The sequence below is a fragment of the Orycteropus afer genome, unplaced genomic scaffold (genome assembly GCF_000298275.1).
Source record: "Orycteropus afer afer isolate SDZICR_OR568_19922 unplaced genomic scaffold, OryAfe1.0 scaffold00283, whole genome shotgun sequence".
Classification (NCBI taxonomy): Eukaryota; Metazoa; Chordata; class Mammalia; order Tubulidentata; family Orycteropodidae; genus Orycteropus; species Orycteropus afer.
The window spans coordinates 1,338,943-1,366,749 of NW_006921870.1; the positions used below are offsets into that span (position 1 = coordinate 1,338,943).

The 27,807-nt window shown below is 49.7% G+C and overlaps 1 protein-coding gene across 1 annotated transcript in view; it reads right to left on the minus strand.

The window, feature by feature from the left end:
• Positions 1–27,807, minus strand: part of FBLN2 (fibulin 2) — a 116,475-nt gene that overhangs the window by 16,511 nt on the left and 72,157 nt on the right. The window contains exons 3-15 of the mRNA XM_007950640.2: positions 26,711–26,840; positions 23,571–23,751; positions 19,818–20,027; positions 19,054–19,167; positions 18,256–18,357; positions 16,042–16,182; positions 11,419–11,553; positions 8,923–9,060; positions 6,797–6,940; positions 6,549–6,677; positions 6,028–6,153; positions 3,840–3,956; positions 3,213–3,341 (exon numbers count right to left, since the gene is read on the minus strand). Coding sequence (XP_007948831.1) covers positions 3,213–3,341; positions 3,840–3,956; positions 6,028–6,153; positions 6,549–6,677; positions 6,797–6,940; positions 8,923–9,060; positions 11,419–11,553; positions 16,042–16,182; positions 18,256–18,357; positions 19,054–19,167; positions 19,818–20,027; positions 23,571–23,751; positions 26,711–26,840 — 1,796 coding nt within the window. The remainder of the gene's footprint in view (positions 1–3,212; positions 3,342–3,839; positions 3,957–6,027; positions 6,154–6,548; positions 6,678–6,796; positions 6,941–8,922; positions 9,061–11,418; positions 11,554–16,041; positions 16,183–18,255; positions 18,358–19,053; positions 19,168–19,817; positions 20,028–23,570; positions 23,752–26,710; positions 26,841–27,807) is intronic.

The window sequence follows — 27,807 nt, forward strand, 5'->3', positions numbered from 1 at the left end:
TATCCCACATGAACCTTAGGCTTTCTTCATTTTGTTTTGATTTTTTTCTGATTGATCCTTTTTTCCAAAGAAGTATTCAGGTATTTGTATTCAATCATTAATTCTGTCTTCCATTGCATCAGTTCTACTCCTTTGCCCTTTCAATGTGTTATCTATTTCTGACAACTTAGTATTAATCTTCTGGATTTCTATCTGTACGTTTTGAATTATTTCTAATTTTTCATTTATTTTGTCATTTTGTTCTTACATTTTCTTCCAAATTTTTTCTAGGGTTTTGTCTGTGTTTTCCTTCATCTGTCTCTCAATCCTTTGAATATACCTAAATATAATTCTTTTGAATTCCTTATCAAGGAGTTCCAACGTGGCTTCTTCTTCAGGGATGTGTTCTGGGTGTGTATCCTGTTCCCTTGTTTCTACCACTTTATCTTGCTTCTTTGGGTGGACTGTGATTGTCTGTTGTCTCCGAGACATTGTAACATTGTTGTATTCAGATCTCTGTTAACTGTTTGTGAAGAGCAGCTAAGGGTGAGTCAGGCTCTTCTTGGCAGTTATCGTTGGCCTGTTGGTGGAGAAGGAAGTGGTGGCTCTCACTGAGTAAATGAGGCTGCAGGAGGTGTGGATGTAGTTGTGTCGTATGGGGACTGTTGCTGTATCCCACTCAGTTAGACAAAAATAACAATTGAATAACCATCAAAAAATAAAAGCAAATGAACAAAAAACACACCGTGTAATCACACAGGAACAGTAACCAAAAAAAAGGAAAAAAAAAGGGGGGGGGGCGAGAGCAATAAGAGAAAAAAGATAGAGAAGGAGAATAATGAAGAAAAAAATGGAAATAACGCAAAAAGAGAAACAAGGAATGGGGTTAACCATGAGAAAGAAAAAAAATTGCAACCAGGAACAGGGAAAAGAAAAAAGCTGAAAACTAGAATCTTGGAAGGGAAGAAGAAAGAACAATAATAAAAAGGACAAAAGTAATAATGATAATGTTCTTGTTGTTGTTATGTGCCATTGAGTCAGATCTGACTCACAGCAACCCCTTCTTGAGTTTCCAAGGCAGTATCACTATGGAAGTAGATTGCCCAACCCTCCTTCCGAGGAGTGGCTCATGGGTTTGAAACGCCACCCTTCTTGTTAGTAGTCAAGTGCCTTAGGCACTACGCTACCAGAGCTCCTTCCAATAATGATAATAGTACTTTCAAAACAGACAAAACAAAACAAACTAAAAAAAAAGAAAAAAAATGGGGCAGGGCACCCAGGCTCTGTCCGAGCACACAGACTGGGATGGGATTCCTGCTGGCTGAGAAGGTGGGTGGGAGTGAGGAATGGCTGCACCCCTGTTCACCAAGAGGGTGTGGGATATAAGAGTAACAACAGGAATGTCGCACCTTTCTGGTCATCCGCATCCACAATGTCCTTGTGGTTCCTGGCAAGTGAAGCCTGTTCTTAAGTCCCTGGAATCTGGCAGAACACTGTCACTTTATATATCCAAAATGGTCAAACAACTTGTAAACATTCAAATTGGCTGTGCCCTCCGGACAGGCAAAAGTCCACAGCTCAGCCTGCCTTCCTCTTCGCTGCTTCCCCTTTTATTCACCAGCCACCAGAGCAGTCCTCCGTGCAGTCTCTTGCTAGCATGGCTGATTTGTAGGTTAATTATTAGGTCCTAATACCATATCCAAGCTGTCTGTGCCATCAGGATCGCTCCCAGACCACAGCTCTGTATGCCTCCTTTTTTGGTGCTTTCATGAAAATTCTTCTGCTCGTTGGAGTTTAGTCCACTTCTATATCCTTCCCTTCAAAACTCAGGGGTCCAGGATTATCTTCTGTATCTGTGTTAATTGGTTCCCCTTTTCTTTGTTGAAGAGGGTCTATACAGACTTTCTGCCTATTCCGCCATCTTACCCAAACTCCTCCATACTTACTACTTTTCAGATGACAAAACAGAGGGCTTTGCAGTGGGGAGACCCAGGCCAATCTCTCAAGCCTCTGTGGGCCTCCTGGTCATGATCCACATGGTATCACTGAGGGCCTATGAGTTTTTCCCCTCACAACAGGGACAGAAGGGAATACTTGTACACTGAGAGTAGCCCTGCTCTGGACACGCACACTGGTAGCTCCCTGGCACACTGAGGCAGCAGAAGGTACAGAGGTTACAGGCACCCTGTGCACTGGGACTAAGTGCATACACAGGTACAGTGCTCTCCAATTTAGTCCATGCCAGGCCATTCCACCCTACCCTACCCTGTCCTGTAGTCTAAGGTATAAAAAGACGACAAGGTGCTGCTGAGATACACTAGATTGATTTCAGAACTCATTCATGAATCAGCCATGAGCCTGCACTGACTGGTCTGATTCTACCCTCTGCTGGGTACTGACAATAGCACCTGCCTTCATGGACCAATATGCCACCCAGGGCTGAGGCAAGACCCTGGCCTCAGCCAGACAATTACAGCCCCAGGAACACCAGCCCTCAGGTCCCCTAGCTGGGGAAGATGCAGCCTGTGGTAGGCAGGAAAAGGGCAGGGGCCTGAGTTCTGGACACTGCAGAGATGGTTCTCCCAGGGCTGCTCGGTGCCCCTCCTGTGTCTTGCCAGGCCTAATCTCAGTGGCTTCAGTTAATTCCAGTGGAATTGAACTTAGAATCCTGAACTCTCCAGCTTAGAAGGCACATTAGACATTACAGACTCTGATCCCCATTCAGGCAAGAATCTTCTCTATTTCAAATTGACCAGGTGGCTGCCCAGCCGCTGCCTGCATGTTATCCCCAGCAGTGGGGAGACTCTCCCTCCTATGATCCCTTCCCTTCCTGCACAGCTCTGATTAGATGAACATATATGGTCCAGGGACATGCCTCTATGACCCCTTCCCCACTCTCGTGGGTCTCCCCATCTTCTGGTACACAGACCATCCTTGGATAGCATCACAGTTGAGTACACCAACAAGGACCCCTGAGACTACTCTTCTCCTGCCTCCTTTAGAACTACCTATAGTATCCCTGTCCCCTTCCCAGGGCAGAGCCAGAACTGAGCCCAGGCATGGAAGACTCTCAGCTGGGATGAGCAGCAGGACTGTCACCTTCTTCATGCCAAGCAATACTTAATGTGACCACTGGTGGCCTGGTCATTTTTGTTTATGCATTTCATGTGAGAGCTTCAAGCACAGAGCTGGCCATGTAAAGTTCCCTGTGGGGAAAAGAGACCCTCACTCACCTTTGCAGGATCTCCCGTTGGCACTCATAGAGTAGCCCTGCTCTGGACATGCACACTGGTAGCTCCCTGGCACATTGAGGCAGCGGAAGGTACAGAGGATATGGGCACCCTGTGCACATTCATCGATGTCTGCCAGAGAGAAGAGCAGTGCCTCAGGAGCCCCACCCATCCACAGGCTGGCAGCCACTTACAGTTAGCCTGCTCTGTTGTAGCCACAAAGCTGAAAGGTCCACTTTACAGATGAGGGCAACAGGCTAGAGAGAGACAGGTTCCCCAGGCCATACAGCCGTAAAGGACTCCCTTCCCAGTGTTTGCCCCCTGGGCCTGCCCTGCAACTGCTGCTATCAGCTGAGGGACAACAAGTACTGGTGATGGTGATGAGGCTTAGCACTCTCACAAGAGTGACTTAATCTAACCCTCCATCCCTCTGAGGTCAGGATCATCATTCTCCTTCTACAGAGGAGGAGGAGCCTGAAGCTCAAAGTGGGGAAGTAATTTGCTAAAGCCACGCAGCCAGGAAATAGCAGGGCTAGGACTCAAACTCAGATCTGACATAAGTCTTATGTGTGTCTTGAATCTGGAACACAAGGAAGGGGTGCCCCTGGGTTCCTGGGTGAGAAGGAGTACCTCTGCAGGTGTGGCCATCCTCAGCCAGCTGATAGCCCTGGCGGCAGTAGCACTGGTAGGAGCCGTAGATGTTGGCACATTCCTGGCTGCAGCGCTGGGAATCACACTCATTCACATCTGTAGGAGATTGGCCACCATAGTATGTCTCACTCAGCATTCACCCATCAAGGATGATGATCTCTCAAGGCCCCCAAGCTCACCTCAAGCCTGGCCTTGAGAGATCATCCTTCCAGCCTCCTCTTGGGGCAGATGGGGAAAAGAGGTTCACGAAGGGCAAGGGGCCCACCCAGGGCATAAGGCTGACATAGGGACAGAACAGGGCTTGCTGATGGACTCCTGTCTGGCTGCCACAATGAAGGAGCCACAGATTGAGCTCTGCCTCCCCACGTGAGTACCCTACAAGGGTCCAGGCACTTGGCTCTGATGTCTCTCAGGGGCAAGGCACCAGGTACCAACAAGAACTTCTTTGAGGGCTGGAGCTCTTTTAGCAATGCAATCCCTGAGTCTAGCACTGCATGGGTACAAGAGCAGGCACCAGAGTATGGAATGAATGAATAAGTGTGTGAGGGAATGAGAGGGCATGCAAGTGAGAAAAGCAGTCAATGACTTAGGTGAATGTCTATTGGACTTTGAGCTCTTTGTGGGCAGGGACTTGTCTTCCTATACACTCAATGAAACTACTAAGGCCCTACAATGTGCCAGGCTTGTGCCGACCTGGGGACATAGCTGTAAACAAGATGCCAAAAGTCATTCCCTTGTGGAGTTGACATTCATGTGTGTCGTGGGGAACTAAACAAGTAAAATAGTGTTAGAAGGTGGCACATGCTGTGGAGAAAAATTAAGCAGGGAAAATAAAATCAATGAAGGGGCAGAAGTGTTTGGGTGACTGCAGTTTAAATAGGGTGATCAGGGAACGAGTCATGAAGATGGAAGATGCATGTGGATGTCTTGGGGAGGGCATTGCAGGCAGAAGACATAGTGTGAGCAAAGGCTCTGAGGTGGGAGCATGCTCGTGTGAGAGCACAGAGAGGAGGCAGGCAAGGCCAGAAGGGAGTAGTGTGCAAGGCAAAGTGAGAGAAGGTGCGTTCAGGTCATACAAGGCCTTGTAGGCTACTGTTGGACCGTCTCAATCCTCAGGATGTGGCAACATCCATGGTATTCACAAAAACTGGAAGTACTTACACTTGCTCATAACATGAATGCATGAATGAATGAATTAAAGTGGCAGACGTTTTTTAGAGTCTAATCTCATCTGACATAACCAGACCTGGTTATACTCTCCTCCTCCTGGACTGAGCCTGCCTGCAGGCAGGTGACTAGGCTCTCCTGCAGGCAGGTGACTAGGTAGGGGAAGATGGCCTCCCCAGGGGTCTCAGGGATGCCCCCAGCAGATAGCAGTTAGGAGAGACCTTCCTGTTGGGGAGAAGCTGAGAAAGACAGGGCCAGGTCAGTGGGGCCCTTCACTCACCACCTGCCCCTTCACTGATTAGCCTCAGAACCTCCTCCACACCAGTCCTTGACGGACCTGGCCCAAGTGCACAGGGGACATGTGGGGAAAGCCCTTCATGCAATCCTCCTCCATCAGCCCTGAGTCCATTTCCACATGGATGAGAACACAAACCTCAAATGTCAGTCTGTGTGTGGGTCCAGCCTGTGGACATGCTTGGCTTAGCCCATGGTGTATGTTTTTTTTTTTTTTAAAGTTTTTCACCAGCAACATGTAAAAGCCAGGATATTTCACATAAATATCTAGGTTTCTGGTGTCTCTGGAAGACCAGAGATGGGCACACAGGCCTACATTAGGATGGACTCATCTGCCCCTAGGCTCTCCAGTTGGGCTCTCTCTGGAGCTTCACTTATTTCCAGTCCCTGCCTGGACCCTGGAGACACTGCCATCTGAGACTGGAACCAGAGCCTGTTCTACTAAAGGCTGGGACAAGCCCTGAAGCTTGAGCTCATCTACTATCTCTGCCTGCAAGGAACTCCCACTGGGGGTGCTGATGACACAGAGACCCAGTCCCTTTGGTCTGTGGCAGCCAGGACTCAAGTCTGCAGTAGGGAGGCACCTAACCCACTAAGCCAGGGGCTTGGATGAATGAGAATGGGAGAAATGGTGCAGTAGGGGTACCAGGGGTCAAGGTGTGAGACCAGGCTGAGTGGGTCAGAGTTCAAGACCGATCAGTGGTACCTTCGCAGTGCTTGCCATCAGCAGCCAACTTGAAGCCTGAAGCACAGGAGCAGTGGTAGGAGCCAAGCGTGTTCTCACAGGTGTGCTGGCACAGGCGGCCCGGGGAGGCCCAACACTCATTCACATCTGCAGGCGGGCAAACAGGTGGGCAGAGTTAGAGCTCCCTTCCCCACAGGCTATCAAGGGAGCTGGGTGGAGAGAGGGACCCAGAAGGAAAGAGAGTAGAGACTGGGATAGTGGAGGAAGAGGTAAAGAGACAGGAAGGGAGAGAGAGAGGGATAGACAGAGACTGAGAGAAGAAGAGAACAGGAGATAGCCAGAATAAAGTGGTAACAGTCACCATGGGACACTGTGGGAGAGGTGGTCAAGACCACAGAAGAGTGTTGGAATACCTGGAAAGAGGTCTAGGGAAGTAGACTTGGGCAGGTGGGCATTACTCAGGCAGTAGGTGCCAGTGGTCACCCAACCTGGAGTTGGGGAGGTGGAGGGGAACAGTGGGTCTGTCCATCAGCTCCACATACCAATGCAGGCCCGGCCGAAAGCATCACGCTGGAAGCCTGCTTTACAGTCACAGTGGTAGGCGCCAGGGAGGTTGTGGCACACTTGGTTGTCACTGCAGCGGTGCATGCCTGCCTCACACTCATTCACATCTGCAGGAGAGGCAAGCTGACTCACTGAGGCCTAGGGCTCCCCCTCTGCCCACCCCTCACAGGCACTGGGAAATCCAAGCAGGCAGGGCAGGCCACAGTGGGGTGGGGACCGGCCTTACCCACACACTTGGTGCCATCCTCATTGGCGTGGTAGCCACGCCCACAGAGCAGTGGGTTTCTCTGGCACGTGTAGGAACCAACTGTGTTGATGCAGCTGAAGCCCGGCTTACAGGGCTCAGGCAGCGACGTGCACTCATTGATGTCTGCAGAGGTGAACGAAGACAATGCCACTTCCCTGCCCCAGCACCTGGGTCCAGGGCCATGTGCTGGGCAGTGAGGGCAGTCAGGCCCTGGTCAAGGCTGCTAGGCAACTGCCCCACCCTGTTTCCCCTTGATCCACGGAACTCAGCTTCCCAGAACCTTAAGCACCTACAGGAGGATTCTTACATGCATCTCATATCTGTCCCTGATGCAGACGCTAGAGTGAAATCACAGCTAAGATCTAGGATAATTACAGCACAGTATACCTTTGTTCTTCAGTCTCCAAGAGCTATCTCAACCACCCAGAACTGAACACAAACACCATACCCCAGCACACAAGGTACTGCAGACCTATCCAATCTCTTCATCTCACCTTCCCTTCTCTACTCCAGCCCCACTGGGCCACTCCCCATCTCCAATGCCCTACACAGTCCCAACACAGGACCTCTGCACATCCTGTTTCTCCTTCCATTGGCATAGACTGCCTCTCATATTTTCATGGCTGGCTCCCTCACTGCCTCTGGTCCTGGCCCAACTGTCACATGTTCAGGGAGGCCCTCACAGAGCAGGTAGGAGTCTTCTCTTTTAAGTTCTTATCTCCTACTTGGGAGTTCTGGTAGCATAGTGCCTAAGGCATTTGACTGCTAACCAGAAGGCTGGCAGTTCAAACTCACCAGGTACTCCTCAGAAGGAAGGTTGGGCAATCTACTTGCATAGTAATACCGCCTCAGAAACCCAAGGAGGGGTCGCCATGGGTCGGATCCGACTCCACCGCAGAGAGTTTAGTTTTGGTTTTTATCTCCTACTTATTTTATTAGGAGCTCTGGTTATTTATCAAAGCACTTGTGAGTAACTGCTACTTTCATTAACATGTTTGCTTAATTAATCCTCCCAGACATCTTGTTAAACTGCCGTAGCTCTCCAACATCTAGAGCCGTGGCATTTAGTAGGTGCTCAGAAATGTTAATGAGGAAATGAGGAACTGTTTGGGGTCAGGTAGCCTCCCCACCTTGCCATGACCTGGCTAGGTGCATGCTTCCAGGGCCAAGCACAGGAACCCTCACATGCCACAGTCTGGCTACAGCCTATGGAGTTTTCTGCATCCTGGGACACCAGCAGGTCAGACAGTGAGCAACATTAGAAGGGCACCTCAGGGAGAGCTTCAGCTCCGATTTGCCAGGGGGTCTACCATCAAGTCTTGAGAAACCTTCACCCTGTACCTAGGTTCCAACCTACAACAGAGGCAACATCTCAAACACAGTTATTGTGAGGAAAGCAGTGGCATGGTCTACAGTCAACACTGCCAGCCACCTAGCCCACACCTTCCTCCCCACCACTGCTGGCACCCCTGATGGTTCCTACTCAAAGTGCAGCCTGTCCTGCAGAGGGCATCAGTGATCACTTCTGCACAGCCTAGGGCCATGCTTCTAGGGAAGGCAAGACCTCTTGGCCCCTGGTCAGTGGCTTTTTGGAAGAGACTTAAGTGGGGCAGGGAGGACATGGGGCCTCAGACCACAATAGGCCATCATGTGTCAAATTGCAAGTCTTAACCCATCAGTAGCGCATGAAATCAATCTAAAGGTACTTGACGTGCAAGTTGTGAAAATAAGAAAATTTTAGTGTGTATCATATGCAATCAGGCTGTTGTCTTGTGAAATTTGTGTTCTAGGGGTGTGTGTGTGTGTACACACCAGGTCATGATATAAAATAAGTTTTGTACTATTGGTTGGGATAAAAAAATTATGAAACACACTCAAGTTCAACTCCACAAATAAACTGAAATGTAAGAGCCCCAAGAAATGCCTAACTTCTCCTCCCCATTACCCTCTCCCAGTATCCAGCTCAGGGCCCAGCACAGAGAGTCAGCCAAGGTCAGAAAGCTCATTCCCACTGCACAGAAGGGCACTGAGGCTGGGTGAGGCACAGCACAGCAGGTTATGCTGCTCCTCAAGTGCACCATCACCCTCCCAAGGATCCCACTCACCCACACAGTTGCCCTCAGGGTCCTGGAGGAACCCCTCCATGCAGCGCTGCCGAGCCTGGCAATAGAAGGAGCCCTTGGTGTTTTGGCACGTGAAGCCCGCCTGGCAGTTGTGTGTGCCCAGTGCACACTCATCCACATCTGCACACAAAGGCCAGTGTGTTAGGAGCGGCTCTCTACCCCTCCCAACCTGGTACCCTGCTCACATTACTCAACCACATCCCTGACCTCAGGCCACCGTGGTTACCAAGTTCTTCTGCACCAAGGAAATTGGGGAAGCAGTATCACCTAACTTGACACATGTCCCAGTAGTCACAATAACATAAGCACACCTATTGAGCTTTTCCTCTGCACTAGGTACTGTTCTAAGTAGTCCTCAATGTGTTTATTTAATCCTCAAAATGCTAGGAAGTAGGTACTAAGACTATGCCCATCTGACAAAGGGAAGGAGCTTTGAGTGGGATTAGAGCCCAGGCAGCCTGACCCAGACCTTGTGCTCTGCTGCCCACAATGCCCAGGGGCAGAAGAGAATGGGAACAAGTGCTTAAACCCCTGAGGTCCCTGGTTGACTGTCCTCATCCTCAGGAGGCCTGGAGCTTCCAATGACAGAGTTGCCAGACCTGGGATCAAATCACTGCTTTCACACCTGCTACGTGGTCCCAAGTGGTCTCTCAGAAAAGATGCTGGAGTATTTAGTATGTGTCAGGGGTCCATTGTTACAGAGTACCTTTACTGGAATTCTTCACTCAGGCTCATACCTATGCCACATTGTAGTTTACAAAGCATAGTCCTCATGCTGTCCCTCATGGATTCTGCACAGCAGAAGTCTTTGACAGATGAGCAAACTGAGGTACCGGGCAGGACAGCAGCACAGAGAGTAAGAGTCCCAGATTTCCTCAGCTTTGATGACTACCTGACCAACACCTGCTTGTCTGTCATCCATTTATCCATCCTCCATCCTTCTGTCTAACCCCTCTCCTGTTTTCCAAGGCGTCTACCATGTCCCCACAGAAGCCTGAACTTAGTGAGGTCCTGTGCTGTATTCCAGGCACCCAGAAATGAACCAGGCAGGCAGTGGGCTGGGCTATACCCAAGGAGTGCCCTCCTTCCCAGGTATCAGGAAGGCAACAGGAGTTTCAGAGTGCAGGCTGGCCCTGGATCTGTCGTGCACACTCAAACTAAGGGCCAGGGGCTCACCTCCCTCCCATCTCACCCCCACACCCTCAGTCCCAGCTCCCTGCCTGACCTTGAAGCCACTTCTCACACCTCAAGTTCTCCACGGCTCAGAACAATTAAGCATTTCTACAAGTCTCACCCCTTTGGCAGCATTCCTCTGAACTTTTTTAGTTTAAAAAAAATATTTTGATCACATGTGGAATAGAACCAATGAGTCTGCCAACTCATTGTTTCTTTTGACATCCACACCCACACTCTATGTCAACCTGAGACTTCCTTTCTGCCTTTGACTATGCTGATGCTGTCCCCTCACCATGCCCAATGGCCTTTGCCCTTGCTGCTCTCTCTGCCTGGAAGACCTACATCACCTCTACAATGGGATCTTCTTCCCACCACACACATAAAACAACACCTAGCCCACAGCCATGATCAACCACCATGCTGTGTGCTTGGGTACATCTCATCTCTCCCTCTGTAAGGTAAGCATCAAGTGGTTGGAGACAAGGACCACAGCACCCTGCACTGTCTACATCACCGAAGACCCTGCTAGGACATAGCAGAAGCTCAAGAGGTATCTGCTGAACTGGTTAAATAAAAATACCCCATCATTTAAAAAAAAGGGGGGGGAGACAGGTTTGCTGGTCTGATAGAGCCTGATGGAACCACTGAGACTATGGCTCCTAGCTGCCCTTCACGTCTGGAATTGAACCCACTCCTATGGCTTCCAGCCAAACAAAAGACAGGCATATGAGCTGAACATTTACATTAGATAGATCCACTCCCTGGAGAAATCAATCATGGGAGAGCAGAAGGGCTGTGTATACACAGGGAGACAACTCAGGGGGCAGGAGTACATGGGAGGGAAGGACACAGGGAAGAGGTAACTATGGGGAGGAAGTGGGAAGAGAGCTGTTGCATTGTAAGAAATTGCAGTCAATGTCATGAGACAATGTATATGTGAGCTGCCATATGGAAAAGTGAATTTGCTCCTTAAACTTTCACCCAAATCACACACACACACACAAATAACCACTCTTTTCAGAAGACCAGAATTTTCTAGTGAAAGTGAGGAAATGATATGTCCATAGGGCTTCACCCTAATGTCCAATCAGAGAAACTGAGGCACGGCAAGGGGAATAATTAATACCTAGATGCTCAGCAAGCAGTTACAAATAAAAGACCAGACACTTGCCTTTCTCCTATATTCCTCCACCTGTGCAGTCTTCCCACAAGCAGGAAACCTGAGTGCTGGCAGCTCTCAAGAGGAGACAAGGCTCTTAGCAAGTCAGGGCAGAGGCGGGGGCCTACAGCTGAGCCTCTCACCTGTGCACTCGCCATCCGTGAGGGCGTAGCCCGGCTCGCAGGTGAGGGCCTTGTAGCAGCGAAAGGAGCCCAGAGTGTTCACGCAGTGCTCGCCCCGGGTGCACGTGTGCAGAGCAGTCACACACTCATTGATGTCTGTGGGAAAGGAGGGCTGTCAGGGCTCCACACGCAGCCAGGAAGGAAAGAGAGCCAGGCCCTGCCGTCCAGAGAGTGGCACACAGCTGATGCCCACTTTTCAATCCATCCAGTCATTCAATAAATATTTATTGAGCACTTGCTAAGTGCTCTTGGCACTGAGGATAACTTGTAAACAGAAATCCCTGCCCTCATGGAGCTGACAATCAGGGGAGGAGACACAATAAACAGATAAATACGGAAGCATGTAGTTTGGAAGGTGGTCACAAACCCTATGTAAAAAAAAAAAAAAAAAAAAATGGGGCAGGATAAAGGAAATGAGAATAGCTAAGGTAGGGGTACGGGCGGTTAGGGAGGGCTCAGACAAGATGACACCATAGCAAGGATTTGAAAGATGCGCCAAGAGGTTGTTCTAGGCAGAAGGAAAAATCAGTGCAAGGGCCCTGAAGAGAGAGCCTGCCAGACATCTTCAAGGGACAGAGAGAGGATAGATATGGCTGGAGAAGAGAATTAGGAGATGAATCAGAGAGGAGAGGACTGTCTTTGACACTTAGGGCAGTGGAGCCACAGAAGGAGCTAACAAGGAGAGAAATGGTCTGACTTATCTATAGCAAGATCCCCAGCTGTAGTTGGAGAACAGTCTCCAAGAGAAAAGGTGGAGGCAGGGAGGTAGGCCTTTAAGGAGGATCAGAGTACTCCAGGCAGGAGAGGTCTGCAGCTTAGACCACCACCCGTGGAGTGGGGAGACACAATCACACCTGGAAATATTCTGAATGTGGAACCAACAGGATCCACTGATGGATGAGAGGAAGGTGTGAGAGAGGAATGTAGAAGTCTCAACAGATTTTGACCCAAGCAGCTGGACAGAGGGGGTGCTATCTGTTGGGATGGGGCAGACTGAGGGGAGCAGGCATGCAGGGCAGATCTGAGCCCTGTGGCCACATGAGTTTGAAAGGTGCCCAAATAGAGATGTTGTGAGGGGGCTGGAGACATGCATCTGAGTCCCAGAAGGTTGTGGCTAGAGATATTAATTTGTAGTGGTCAGTGTATGGGTGGTAAAAAAGGCCCAACCTGGTTGTGGTCACCTGGGGGGAGAGGGTGCACAGAGAAGAAGCAAGGACCAACTCTAGGGACATTTCTTGGGACAAGCTGCTGAGGAGGGGAGAAGCCAGCAAAGGAGAGAGGGAAGGAGCATCAAGGAGGAGAACCAGAGAGTTCACTGACTCAAAACTTGCCCAGTGTTTACGGCCCACTTCTGGTTAGCAGCTAAATACCTTATCCACTATGCCACCAAAGCTACTTAAGTGAAATATCAGAATAGGCAAATGTAGATAGATAGAAGTTAGATTAGTGCTTAACCAGGAAGAGGGAAGGGTAGAGAGTTATGGGTTAAGGGGTATAATGCTGCTGTTTGAGGTGAGAACGAGGTTATAGTAATAAATAGTGGTAATGGTTGCACACATGGGGAATATGGTTAATGCCAAATAACTGTAAATTTCAAAATGGTTAATATGGCAAATGTTATATATTTTACCACCATGAAAAAACAAGAAAAATCTCTCCCCTGGGCAAATGCTAAGGATATATGGATAATGGGCCAATTGCTGCCTCCTGAGGGGAGGAACATCGTTCACTCATTGATTCATTCATTCACTGGACACACACAGCCTTGGTCCTTGAAGGGCTCCCAGGTTCATGGCAGAGACCTGCTGAGGTGGGATAGGGGTTCCTGGGTGAAAGACACTGTCCCTGGGCATAAGGCAGAAAGCCACATCATACTCAGGGTCCTGGATGGTCAAGTCACTCCTCAGAGGCAGTAAGATTTGAGCTCTGTCCACAAGGTTAACTGGGGACCAGGTGGACCAGTTAGAGAGGGAGGAATCAGGATCGTGGGGGAAGAAGACATTCTCAAACCCTCAAGTGAACAAAATGGTACACATGGAGGCACCTGGAGGTGGTGGGGGAGGAGGGAAAGTGGTTTCCAAGGAAGGGTTGGCTGGGCAAGATGAAGCTTTCTGATGCACAGGCTGGGTTAACAAAAACACCAGGGGTCCCAGGGTCCCAAAAACACCATAGGAGGAACCAAGATGATAGATAACAGCACTGCCATTAACTAATGCTCAGGAAGGGGTGGGCAGCTCCTACTCACAGATGAGGAAATGAGGTTTCCCAGAACCAGCAAGTGGCAGCAGCAAGAATAGAACCCAGGGCACCTGGCCCAGAGTCCCCAATGGGTGTGCCTTTCCCCACCAACCAGGCACTGCTGCAGGGGTGGGCTCCAGTGCTAGGACTGCTCCCCTCCTCACCATCACACTTTCCCAGGGGCAAAGACAATCCTCAAAGTGAAGGGCACTAAAGGCAAATGGCAAAGTCCTGGGGCGTCCTCAGCAACAGTCACATATCTGTTAGAGGACCTCTAGACTCAGCCCTGCTCAACCCTGACATAGTTAAGCTTACACACCTCCAGTGATGGAAAGCTCACTCCCTCTGCAGGCTGTCTCAATATCATTTGTTGAATCATACTAATGATGTCAAACATTAGCAAGTGCTTTACATGGATTAATTCATTTAATCTTCACAACGACCCTTTGAGGTGACAACTATTTTCATCCCATTTTACAGATATGTAAACTGAAGCTCACAGTGGTTAAATGATTTGTTTAAAGTCTTACAACTAGGAAGTGACTAAGCCAGCACATGCAGTGACTTTAGCAATGCACCAGCCTCCCCACTTATAGTCTGGCTGACCAATGTCTGTGGAGTAAACACATGAACCACAGACACCAACAGATGCTTGTGTGTAAAGAAGAGTTGGAGGGTATGAGTAGCCAGTACTAATGGATGACAAGGGAATACATGAGTAAGTGGAATGGAGGTACTGGAAAATTTGCGCAGGATGAACAGAGGGATAGAACTGAGAAGATGAGACTAAGGGCTAATAAATTTTACTGAATGGAATGTACCTTTGCTCTTTGAACCCAGAACCTGTTTACCAGCTGCCCAAGGACTCCTTTCAACATGAGGCCTTCACCCAGGGAACTTGGAGTGATGGTGCCCTTGAGATGCATTAGGAGAATCCCCTCAAAAAAGGAAATACATGCTGCACAGTGGTGTCTATGTCATGGGAAGCAGACCAGCCTTCTCCGACACACAAACATACAGACAGACAATCCAAATAGGAAGAGTTCACCCAGCCCCACAAGCAGATCAAGAGGGAGCATGTTGTGCCAGCGGCTGGAGGCCAAGGGCAAACGTGTGTAGCTAGCACCATGAGCCCATCTGCCCAGTGGCAGAGGATGAGCAGGGGGCATGTTCAGGCTGGGCACAGTCCACAAGCACAGAGAAGATGCCTGGGGCCCCAACCAGCATGCCCTGAACCCACTCTGCACTGCCCCCACCTCTATACCCTTCTTAAAGCTATTCCTCTACCCTGATATTCTTCCCACTGCCCAAGTACGTCCATCCTTAGAGACTGGTGCAAATGCCACTTTCTCCAGGAAGTGTGGCCGATTACACAGCTGGAATTATTCTCCTTTTGCCTATGTCTCTGCTGTAGAATTGACCACAGTCTGCTCTGAGTCCCTGCTACTTTGGGTCTCTCTCTTTGGGATCAGGAACTCTAGGAAGACACAGGCAGGGTTTACATTTTCTCCATAAACATCAGACCCTCCCAACCATGGGGACTGGGTCCATGATCCTCATGGCCTACAGTCATCCAGCCACACAGGAATCAAGAGACGGGAGGGAGCATCCTTACTAGGGCCTGACCAAGCCAGGCCCAGGACAAAAGCCAGCACAAGCCTCATCCAGTCCTCCTGGCCCCAGCCAGCAGTATCACCCCAGGTGTGGGGAGAAAATAAGAGGCCCAGAGAGGAGAGTCAACTTCTCAAGGTCACCAAGCAAACAGATACCAAACTGGACTGTACAGCTGGGCCTGTCAGACCCCAGTTATCTGTTCATTCACCTCTGGCCCTAAATGTATCTAATGATGATCTAAGCAACTGACATAATATGCTCACCAAGTCCCAGACTCCATGCTCACTGCATAACCTCAGAACCACACCCAAAGGCTGGCCTCACTTATAGATGAGTAAGTCATTTGCCCAAGGCTACAGAGCTGCTGAGGGGCAGAGTCCTGCTTTAGGCCCCAAGTCCCACATATAGTACCCCACCACCCAACTTGCCTGACCTCCTTCATTTACTGTAGCCCAGACAGGGTCAAGGGCCTAGACAGGCCACACATCCAGCTTAGCTATCTGACTCCAGGCACATCTCTAGGGAAAGCAGCCTCCAGGAGAGCTGGGGGACAAGCGAAACAGGACACCAGGACATGGAGGGCGTGACACAGAGCGCAAGGGTGCCAGCTGTGCTGAGAGCTCATATGCAAAGGGGACAGACCCTTTAGCATGTGGCCGCAGGGTGGCATGGTTTGCATGGTGCAGAGCAGAGAGCCGTGATGGTGGGTGGCAGGCAGGGGCTCTCGCTTACCCATGCACTTCCTGTGCGCATTGAGGATAAAGCCCTCCGCACACAGCACTGTGTGGTTGACACAGTAGAAGGATCCCAGGGTGTTCACACAAAACTGCTGCCGGCTACAATCGTGAGCACCCAGCAGGCACTCGTCTTGGTCTAGTGTCAGCCACAGAAGGGAAAAACAGAAGGGCTGTTAGAAGAGCATGGCCTGCCATGGAGCATCCAGTAACAGGTAGGGAAACAGGCTAGAAAGGGCCAGGGCCCTGCCAGGGCCTCCCAGCCTATTAGTGGCAGACATGGGCCTTGGAGTCCAGTCTGAGTCTGTAGAATCAAAAAATTTCAAAGTTGCAACCCACTGCTCATACTGGGTAAGTGGTGAGAAAGAACTCAAAGAGGATGGACAACCTGCCCAAGGACACACAGCTAGACAGGACCAAAGGCAGTCCAATATCTGAACATACTCCACTTCCATGGGCAGCCAAAGGAACCACACAGTGGCAGGGGTTGCAAATTCAAGTGCATTAGAGGCCAGGCTAGCAAGAGGAAAGGAAAAAGGGGCTCTATAAGGAGCTGAAGAGTCTGGGCTCTGTCCAAAGGAAGTCCAGAATGTGAGCCCCGATAGGCAGATTTTGTAAAGTTTCAAGAGAAATCCAGAATCTGGAATTTAAAAAAAAAAAAAAAGCATTGAGCTTTTCACAGTTGGGAATGCATTTCAGTATTTTAAACATGACAGAACAAAGTAGGGCTCCTCCACAGGACAGACTGTGGCTTCAGGATGCCTATTTGCAGCCTCTGGCCTGGATACCACCATTTTTCTTACAAGGGTCCCCTCAAGGAGGAAGTGGAGGCCTAGGAAGACATGGGCCTAGGACAGCCACATAGCCAGCAGAAGCAGGGCTGTGCCAAGCCCAGGTCCCCATGCCTGGTCAGGGCTATGCCCACTGAGGCTGAGGTCTGCTACCTGGCAGAGTCTAGTGAGATGAACTCACAGCTTTACGGCAACCTTCTTATAGACAAGCCCTGGGAGACAGGGGATGAACCCCAGAGGGCACAGCCTAACCTGGACCTAAGCTCTGCTTCCACACCATCTGAGAGAAAGGGTTGCCTGGCTGCCACGGGCAAGTTTCCCACCCTCTATGAGCATGAAGAGGGTGTCTGTCCACATCAGAATGTCAGTCTCAGTCGAGGGACTAAGCAGGATATTGGCCACTGGCAAAAGGTAAAAAATTTTCCTGAAAGACTTGCCCCAGTTAGTCTTGGACTCACACCAAGGTCACGTCTCCTGGACTGACCTGAAGCTTTCCTTGGACCCTCTGTGCCTGCCCAAACCCCAGACATGAAGAGTCTGTGGGAACCACCCCTGCTGGGATGCAGGTATCAGACCCAAGGCCATACCTTAAAGCAGGGAAGTTCAAGCCCATATGCTCCATCAAGATCAGACCCAGACCCACTCCCCCAGCTCCTGGAAAGGTCATCAGGTATAAGGGGTGTGCTTGTGGACCCTATCCAGGGCCCTTGAGAGGCAGCTCGTCATTGCCAATTCCATTTTCTTCTTTGTTTTAATAAGCAACAAGCATGTGGCATCCAGCCAGAGACTCTTACCCCTCAGCCTCCCTGCCACTCCCAATCAGGGGCAAGTGGAGGTGATGAACACCACTTTGAGGTCCTGCCCCTCAAATAACTGAGCTTCCCTCCTTCTCTTTCTCTTTCACAGCTGGGACATGGATACATGGTTGCAAACCAACTCTAACCATGCAGAGAAAGATAACACTTGAGGACAGGGCTAGTCAGAGTGTGGGCTCACAGCAAAAGCATCACCTGGGGCCTTGTTAGAGATGCAGATTCCTGGGCCCTAACCCAGACCTCCTGAATTAGAATTGCTGGGGGTGGGACCCAGGACTCTGCATTCCTAACAAGGTTCCAGGTGACTCTGACATCTATCTATTAAGTCTGAGGCCACTGCTCTAGGAACTGGCAGGGCAACTAGGTGGAAGAAACCTAAATCCTGGACAGCAAATTCACTGCCCACATACCTCTGCAAGGTAACCTGGGAGGGTAGTTACTATCATCTTGTTTAAGGTGCCAGACTACTTGGGGCTCTCATCACAGAAACAAACCTGTTTCCTAACTAATACAGCAAGTGTCAGACCTCAGCCACCCCATCCTCACTCAGCCCTCAACCCAAGCCAACGCAGGCTTGTAGGCAGTGGGCAGCCCTGGGGTACTCACCTTCACAGGACACACCATCGGCCATGATGGCATAGCCAGGAAAGCAGGAGCACATGGCTGTATCCCTAATGATGCTGCACACCTGCTTGCAGGGTCCATTGTCTGAGAAGAAATTGCACAGGAATCAGAGAATGCCAGGTTGTGGTCTCACTCTGCACTGCTCATCACCCCAGCTATAGTCATTACCCCATGGGCTAGAGATAGGAACAGAGGCCCAGGGAAGTGGAGAGACTCCCTTTGACAATAAGCTGGGAAGCCCACGTGCCAGGCCTCATTCAGGCCTAGGACAAGGTTCTTGACTCCAACCATGGGGCCCTACCACTCAGATCCTAAACCTCTCCCTCTAGTTAACAATGATGGCAATGAGGAGAAGAAGAAAAAGAGAAGACAGAGGAGAAAGAGAAACCAAGTAAAGATGTGAAGAAAGAAAGAAGGAAATGGAATGAGGGTGGAAAGTAACAACAAAGAAGAATTTTCTATGCATTACTGAATGTTATCTCCCTCAGTTCCATAGCCATGGATTGTATCGTCTGAATCTTACAGTCCCTGAGATAAAGAATTGACCAGCTTGCTCAGGGTCCCGTGTCCAGGAAGGAAAAGCATGGGACTAGGACACAGATCCATCTATGCCTAGCCCCCACCACAGACAGCTCCTCACTCAACTTCAGAAAGTCTAGCCCAATCAGCACCCAAAGCAGAAACACCCTATTTTGGCAGGAGGCCATCTTGCACCCTTCTAGGCCCAAGAGTTCCCACCTGCCAGCCCCAGACCCCCTCTAACACTTCCCCTCCACTTACTTTTGCAGGTGTTGGGTTGTGGCAGAGGTAACGGGATCATGTTGGGGGCCATGGGGGACGATTGTGGCCTTGATGCGGACTCCACTGCAGCCTCTGGCTTTGGGGGGTCATGATCTATGACAGGCAGAGCAGACAGAAGAGTAGAGAAGGGGAGTTCTCGTCTTTTCACGAGGTTCAGGCATTAACCCATGGAGCCCTGCTCACACCCTAGGTACTCAACAGAGATCACTTCACTTAACCCTCCCCATTTCATGGAAGAAGAAACTGAGGTTCAGAGATGCGCCTTAGGCAATATCTCACAGCTATATGGGGCTGGGATGGGAGGAGGTCTGCATAACAACAGAAGGAAGATGGGAAGGAAGAAGAGAAGGAAGGGAAGGGGGTTTCTAGATAGATGGCAGGGAGAGAGACCTTTGGGACCAAGAGCTGGGGCAGCTCCCTGGGCTCCTATTAGGGCTGACCCCATAGGCCCAAAGCTAGGAACACAACCTGGGTTTGGTACCAAGGGCCTCTGGGGTCCTGTCCCTGAGCTTGAATCCAGGGTCAGGTCTGAGGCCTCTGTCTGCAGGGCAGACAATCCTCATAGCTAGGGCTTCAGGCTCCTGCAGTTCCACCACATGGGATAGTAGGGGGTGAAGTTCCTCACAGTCCTCCTTCCTATCTTGCTCCTGCTGTTTCTGTCCCAAAAATGCTGTGCTCAATTGGAAAAACCTGCCCCTACCTCTGCCCTTCCACAGCAGCAGATGAGGTGGGCAAGCCCTTACCTGGACGGCAGGTGCGGCCATCGTCCTGCAGTGAGAAGCCAGGGAAGCAGGCACAGCGGTAGGAGCCCACAGTATTGATGCAGAGATGCTGACATAACTCCCCAGGGAGAAGCAGGCACTCATCTTGGTCGTCACCCGGCAGGCTGTTGGGAAGCTCAGCCTCCGTGCCCAGTGACAGGGCCTCCCGGCCCCCTACCTCCGCCTCTGAAACTGGGGTGAGGTCAGTGCTCATGATGTAGGAACAGATCAGCCTAAGCAGGTAGCCAAGACCATGGACCACCCAGAAATCAGTACAGGTCCTCATCAGAACCTTCTGTGTGCCCAGAAGAGACAGCATGGGTGAGGTTAGTGGAATGGATGGATGGATAGATGGGTGGGTAGGTGGATGGGTGGGTGGATGGATGGATAGACATATGGATGGATAAGCAGGTGGGTGGGTATGTGGGTGAGTAGGTAGGTAGGTGGGTGAGTGGATGAATGGATGAATGAATGAATGAATGGGTAGATGGATAAATTAACAGATATATGAACAAACGAGCAAGTGAATGAATGAGCAGTAAGCTAACCCATCAGATCCAGGGCCTAATTTTCATCATCTTGAACCTTCTGCAATGTCACAGGGCCAGGCCCACAGCAGCCTTCAGGAAGCACCTGAATGCCATCAGGGAGGACCTCCCTTAAGAGGAAGGTCCTGCAAATCTGGATTCTAGTAGGATGGGTCTTCCCTCACTGTCCTGGGGCTGTGGCGAGGAGCAGGCAAGATCGAGAGAGGTCCTGGGATTGAATTACTTTGAGAAGCTCTTCATATTATGGTGGGACCTCTCCAAGTGGGAAAGATACAGAGTCAAGAGTCAAGACTTTAGAGGAAGGCCCATGACACCTCCAAGACTCTCTATCAGCCTGGGGCCTCTCCCACCACACTCCTAAGCCAAGCCCTGAGCAAGCAGCTGCATGAAGTCACATCTGAGAAACACGTTTCATACTGAGGGTGTTTACATTAAGCTCCACTCCAATCAGCCCTGGCCTGGTACCTGCAAGCAGAGCAGCAACAGCCAGTTATCTACCCATGTGGAGACCTGGAACCACAGGTGAGCAGCAGAAGGGAACTGGATCTGGGCTCCTTGGACAAGCTCAGGGCTAGGCAGCATCTCTAAGATTCAGGTTCAGCTAACACTCATGAGCACAATCCTCACAGTGACCCAGAGAGGGGAAACTGAGGCTTTGAGAAACAAAATTATTTGCCCAAGCTCATCTGAGCAGGACTCAAACCCAGGTCAGTCAGACTCTGCTGCCTATGTTCACTGAGGTCCAGGTGACCTACTAGTTCCTCATAGGAGGAGAACACCATGTGCCTCTGACTCTTGACCTATCCAGCCCTAGTGCCTACCTGGTTCCATCCTTTCAGAGTTCCTCCTTAACTTTATCTTGAACTAGACTCTAAGTCCTCATGTTAGGCCAACCCAGCATGTGGCATTTCCCTGGACTGGACTTAGTCTCTGATCCTGCTTTGGCCAGGCAATGCTAGCCAGTTCTTCTGTCTTGGTTAATTCACTCTGACCTGGCCTGGTCCAACCTCCATTTGCCTGTCCTGCCCCCATCCTCCTGGGCCTACTACAACATTCAGAAAACTCTGTGCCCCAAGTGCTGAGCTTCTCTCCTAGGAGCCCCTCAACCATGTAGCCTGTGGATGATGAGCATCTCACTCTCTGCACAGATTCCTAATATCTTGCATCACAGTGACAGAAATTTGGATTGTTCAGACTAGGGCTAATTGGGGTCAGGATTAAGTCCAGGGCACCAGGAAGCTCAGAGAGTGGGAATTGGCAGAGCCAAGGCATCCAGTCTTGGCTATGCCAAAGACTGGCCACATGGCTAGGGCAAGGTTCTGGTCCTCGGCTTCCTCCTCTAGCCCACTGAAACATGACGGAGACCATGGTGGGACCTCTCCAAGTGCTGACAACCTGCCAGGCACTGTTTTTAGCTCCTGACAAGTACCACATCACCTATCCTCAGACTGACTGAGGTATAGCATGTATCTTCAGAGAGAGGCAATAACTAGGCTTATAGCAGGGGCACAACATGCTGGAGGTAAGTAATGGGGCTGGGATTATTTCTAGGTCAGCCTGACTCCAGAGGCCACAAATTTAACCTCAATACTAGGACTGCCTACACCACAGTAACTGTCCCAGACATGCCCAAAGGTACCCCAGTTGGACCACAGGTTGGAGAAAAGGCTGGGGGTTCCAGAACCTTCCTGGCATTTGTCCCTGGTCAGTCAAGGCTAAACCTGTGGACAATGCAGAGGAAGCCCTCCAAGACTTTCACAGTACCCAATGCATGGCTGCAAGGCCTACTAAGGCAAGTATGCCTATGAACTTGTACACCCTGGTCAGGCTCCCACAGGCCCTACCAGTGGAAAGAAAGCTAATGGCCACAAGTCCACAGCCATGGCTATCTGGCTACAGTCACAACGACTGGACATAGCAACTGGAACAGTGACCACAAGCACAGGAAAGGTGGGAGAGAGAAGCTACCGGGAAAATGGAGGGCTGGAAGCTCCCAAAGTGGCTGAGCTGACTCCAGGACAGGAGCAAACACAGGATCCAACTTACACTGGCACCTGGGGCTCACTGGGGCTCTATGCTCTCACACACACTACCTACAGTTGCTCAGGGACAGGCTCTGGCAGCGACACTTGGGTGAAAGGCACAGGCCCAACAGCCCTCAAATGGTTCTAAGGGTGGTGAAGGGGTGGCCAACAAATAATCCCATTATTCATTCATTCAATCATTTGTTAGTGCCTCTTTGGGGCCAAGCACAGGGACTGGCATTGAGAATGCAGAAGTATAAAAGACAGGTCTGGCCTGAAGGGGCTGATCAGCCAAGTAGGAAAATATTAGTACATTCTCTGTGCCTGGTTATGTATTGTGCACTGGGAACATAGGAATGGCATAGGTGAGAGAGATGGAGGATGGATTGGGGAAGGGAAGGAATGGGTGACTGAAAGTCTTGCTAGGTGGTTGAAGGGTGAATATATGAGCAAGTGATAGATGACGTATGGATGGATCAATGAATGGATAGATGACTGAATGAGTACATGGGTGTGTGCATGGGTGGGGGAGATGAGGAGATGAAAGGAAGAATTGTAAAACTGATAGATGAATGGACAGATAGATGGACTAATGGGTTGAGGGACAGTTGGAGAATGGATGAGGTGAATGGATGGGTAAAAGAGTAGACTGGTGAGTAGAAGGACTGATGGGGATAAAGATACATGGACCTGTAGGTGAATGAACAAATGGGAAGGAAAGTAGATGGGTGGATGAATGAATGAGTGGGTGGATAGATGAGGGGGCAGGGGATGAATGAGGAAAGGGAGATGGTTAAAAGGACAAATAAGTGCATTGGTAGGAAGATATATGGGTACGCAGGTAGACAGAGATGGGAGGGTGGGTGAGTGGATAGTGGAAAACAGAAGGGTGATGAGTGGTAGGTAGTGGTTAGATGGGTGGATCAATGAGTAGAAAATTGGTTAAGATCACCATCTCAGAAATAGTAGGGCAGAGTTAATAGAGGCCAAAGAAGAATGCCATCTAGACTAGAACTTGTGTCTCAAGCCATAGATGATAGTGGACCTAGGTTCCTAAAGAAGGCCAGTGGGTACCCAGCCTTAGTTGAAAGTCCTATCAGTTCTGCCTCCCTCACCCAACTGCCCACACTCTCTGTCATGGGGGGGGGGCGGGCAGCACCTACCTCTTTGTGGTATAGCTGCAGGCTCCAGAGGCCTGCGGACCTCAGGCACAATGAGAGAGTCTTCCCCCTCACAGCAGGAGAGCATTACATGGTTGCATGGGTAGCCCAGATTGGGGTTGGACTCACACAACTGGCCCTCACCCCGTACACGAAGTCCCAAGCCACAGCAGTCACAGCATTGCTGGAGGGAGAGATTCAACCATCACAATCCACTCAATGTTCCTTGTTCTCTGATCTCAGAGCCCTCCTGACTGTTTCCTCTAAGGCCTATGAGCTTTTGTGCTCACTCAGCGTCCCTGGGTGCATTCTAGGGCCAGGCACAAGGGACAGACTGGTAAGTGAGATAGAATTAATCTGTGTCTTGTCTCTTCTGCCTATGTGCTCTCTGAGAAGAGAGAGATCCTTTTTCTTCACATCTCAGCAGAAAATAGGGCTAACACAAGTTTTTTGAAATAATAAAGGGTCCCTTGTAGGAAATCTATAAATTATTCCCCAGCTACATCCATTATCCCCTCATCTTTACTAACTGAACCCTGATTCTACCCTGGCCAGCAAAAAAGATAGCATTTGCCATTTTCCCCAGTTAGATATGTAAGTCAGTGAGTGGGACTTTCAGAATAGCTTTTAAACTGAGGCTGACTCAGACTGTAGCCTCATCCATGCTGTTCCCTCTTCCTCTTTCTTGGGACACCTATGTGATGGCCAGAGCTCCAACAGCCATCATGGGTCATGAATGATCTTAAAAATGGAAGCTATAAGCTAAAGATGATTGAGAAGAAAAATAAAAGAAGCCTGGGTCCCTGAAAATACCATTTTTATCTACTCTATTCCAGATGGCCTATTTCTAAAAAACAAATCTTTTAATGTTTAAATTATTGTGGTAGAGTAATTACAATAATTGCCTCAATTATTCACTACTCCATGTCCGTAGTCTTTGCAATGTGATATTGCTGTTCCTCTTATCAAAAGGTACAGCCTATTTCCCAACCTCTTAGTTGTGCCTTATAACTTGCTTTGGCTAAGAAGATGAAATAGAAGTGACAATGTGCCAGTTTTGAGCCTAGGCCTCAAAAGGCCCTGCATGCTTCTACAATCTCTCTTGAGAGCCTGCCCAACCTCTAAGTGCACAAGACTAGCCTGCTAGAGATTGACAGACTACATGGAGCAGAGATGAGTCATCTCAGGTGAGACCTCCTAAACCATCTAGCCCAACAAAGTCATCAACCAACTGTGGATACATACACAAGCCCAGCCAAGATCAGCTAAGCACAGCCCAGGTCAGTAGAAGTAAGTACACAGCTGACCCAAAGACTCATGACTAAGCCACTCACAAGCCATTAAGGTTGGGATGGTTTGTCACACAACAGTAGCTAACTGATACTCCAGATTTATATTCCAATAATGAACATGCCCATTTATTGAAGATCCATCATGTGCTTAATAAATGCTTAGTTTCTATTAGCTCTAATTCTCACAACCACCCCATAAGAGATGGAGTATTATCCTCATTTTAAAGATGGAGAACCTAAGGCTCAGGAAAGGGGATGATTGATCCAGGGGCAAACATAAATGGCTTTTAAACTTGTCACCAAACTCATTTCCCTAATACTAGTTGTTTTTAGGAGGAAACTGGCTCCAACATGACACGAATCTGACTCAAATCCTCTCCCCAACGCCACCCTTTAGAGTTCTCTCTCACAGTCACCCAGAGTTGAAACATGGTTGCCTTCTTCAATTCTTTCCCCTCCCCTTCCCAGTCAAACATCTGCAATGTTTCCTGAAACTGTCCCACTGCCCTCCTACACAGCCTCACTCTTGCTACAAAACAGTCTCCAATACCTGTTCTCCCTTCTTGATTCTCAGTGTAGCTCACGACCACCCAGAATCAAGACTACATTTCCCAGCCTCTCTTACAGCTAAGTGTGGCCACGACTAGGTTCTAGCCAATAAGATATAAGCAGATGTACAGTCTTTCTTCCTCGCCTTCCTTCTGCCTGCTGGTGGGAGCTCAAATTGCCATCTTGAATTATGAGGCAGCAAGTTAAAGTTGGTGGGCAATAAAAGAGCAGAAGCCTTCATCCCTGATGACCATGGAGCAGCTCCTCCAGCCTATGAGAAAAAAGCCAATGTACCTGCAGGGTTTCCAATACGTGCAGCCCAACTTACATCTACCTGTCTCTGACCCTGCTATCCATGTGCCACTCAGACACCAGCGTGGTCCTGCTGCACTTTAGACTTGCTGGGCCATACAGCCTCCCACATGTTCCTACTTCTGTGTGTTTGTGCATGCTGCACCCTCTGCCTGATTTCTCTGTCTGCTGCCATCTGGTGAAGTTATTTTGTCCCTATCCCACTGTCCATGTGGGAGAGTCCCCCTCAAGGACTGGTTCCCACAACTGCCAAGGAGAACATGACCATAACCCTCAAAATCATCTGTAGCTTCCACCCCACTCAGGGTAAAACCACAGTCCTTACAGATTAACAGGATCTGCTCTGTCATCTATCTGCTGCATCTCCTCATACATCCCTCATTCATTCACTCCACCACACACACCACTTCACTGTATCTCAGATATGCCGAGCACACCTCAGGACCTTTGCATATGCTGTTGCTTCTGTCTGGAAAATACTTCCCATGGTCGTCTATGAGGTTCACCCCTCTTCCTCCAGGGTTTTACCCCAAAGTCCCCTTCTCAATGAGGCTGGCCCCAGCCACTGTTATCTGACACTCTAAACACTGCCCAGTCCTGAGACTGCTTATCAGTTCTTCCTCTTCAACACTCCTCACCTTCTAACATATCATACATACACACATACATCACAGGTGCTCATCCTGATCTTTGTCTCCCTGGCTAGAAAGAAAGCCCCACAAGGGGAAAGGTTTTCATGTCTTTTATTCACTGCTGCATCCCTAAAGCCTAACACAGGGCACGGTACACACTGATACTCAATAAATATTCCTTAAGTTAATTGATCAATAATGACTGATGATGTTTTCTATGTAGATGATGAGTCCTTCCCCCACCAGGTGTGAGTATCACCACCACTGAGGAGCCCAAGCCCTCTGCCCTCAAAGACCTTCAGGCCCAGCCCAGCCTTGCTCCCCCATCTCAGGCTACAAACACTAGAATCTGGCTTGCCTTATACAGGGAGATGCCACAGGTGTCATTGTCCTCAGCCCCACAGGCCTCACCCTCCTTGGCCCCCAGGACACCAGCCATGCAGGTCTTCTCCTTCAAGTAGGAGATGCAGCAGTGCTTCTGAGCTATCCTGCAATAGAAGGCATGTTCAACCCCACCCAAGCACTCACCTACACAGGACATTGGCATTCCTCCCAGTGACCTGCTCCAGGAGGAATACAGGCTCCATTTCACAGAGAGGAAACTGAGGCTCCAAGAAGGGAAGTCCCCTCCTCAAGGTCACACACAGCAAGGAGGTACCAACTTGGTGGCTAGGGAATCAGCAGAGGTTGGCAAACACTGCTAAGCCAGATGGGTTTCATGTCTTGGCTAAGCAAAGAAGACTCAGACCCAAGTCCTGCTGGACACAGTGCAATGTGACCCTAACCAATGAGGGAGGGGGGTTGGCCCACAGAGCTCCCTACAGGATCAAGAAGGACTTGGAGAATCAACCCCAGGAAGGACTATAGCCTCAAATTAGTAGGACAGCAGAAGAGAGAAGAAAGAGACAAATCAGAATTTAAGTGTTTTCTAAAGACAGGGTGGGTTGGATGTTAGGAAACATGAGTTCTAATCCTGGCCATGCTGCTGTGTGGCTTTGGGTGAATCATGTCACTTCTCTGAACCCTGTCTTCCTTATCTGGTAAAATGAGTAGGTTGGAAATATGGTGTACCTGGAGAAAAGAGGGTAAATGACTGACAAGCTCTCTTCTGGGAGCTGGCAGAGAGAGGCCATGGGTATAAATGATGGCTTTGCTGTGGACTCCAGAATCAGAGGGATAATTAGCACAGGCAGCAGAGCAGGGTGGTAAGAGGCCAGCCTTTTGGAGGACCAGGGTAGCAATGGGAAGAAAGAAAGCAGAGGCCTCCAGCTCAAAGCTGAGGAAAGAAACCATTATGGGCCATGCTTTGCACAGCAGCAATCACAGTGTGTGGTACAAGAAGCATCTATGTATTCCTAGGCAGGAATAGACCTTTAAATCTTACTCAAACTGTATACCCCTTTGATAGAGCTCAGTAGGCCAGCTACTAAGGAGCTATAGTGGCATAGTCGGTAA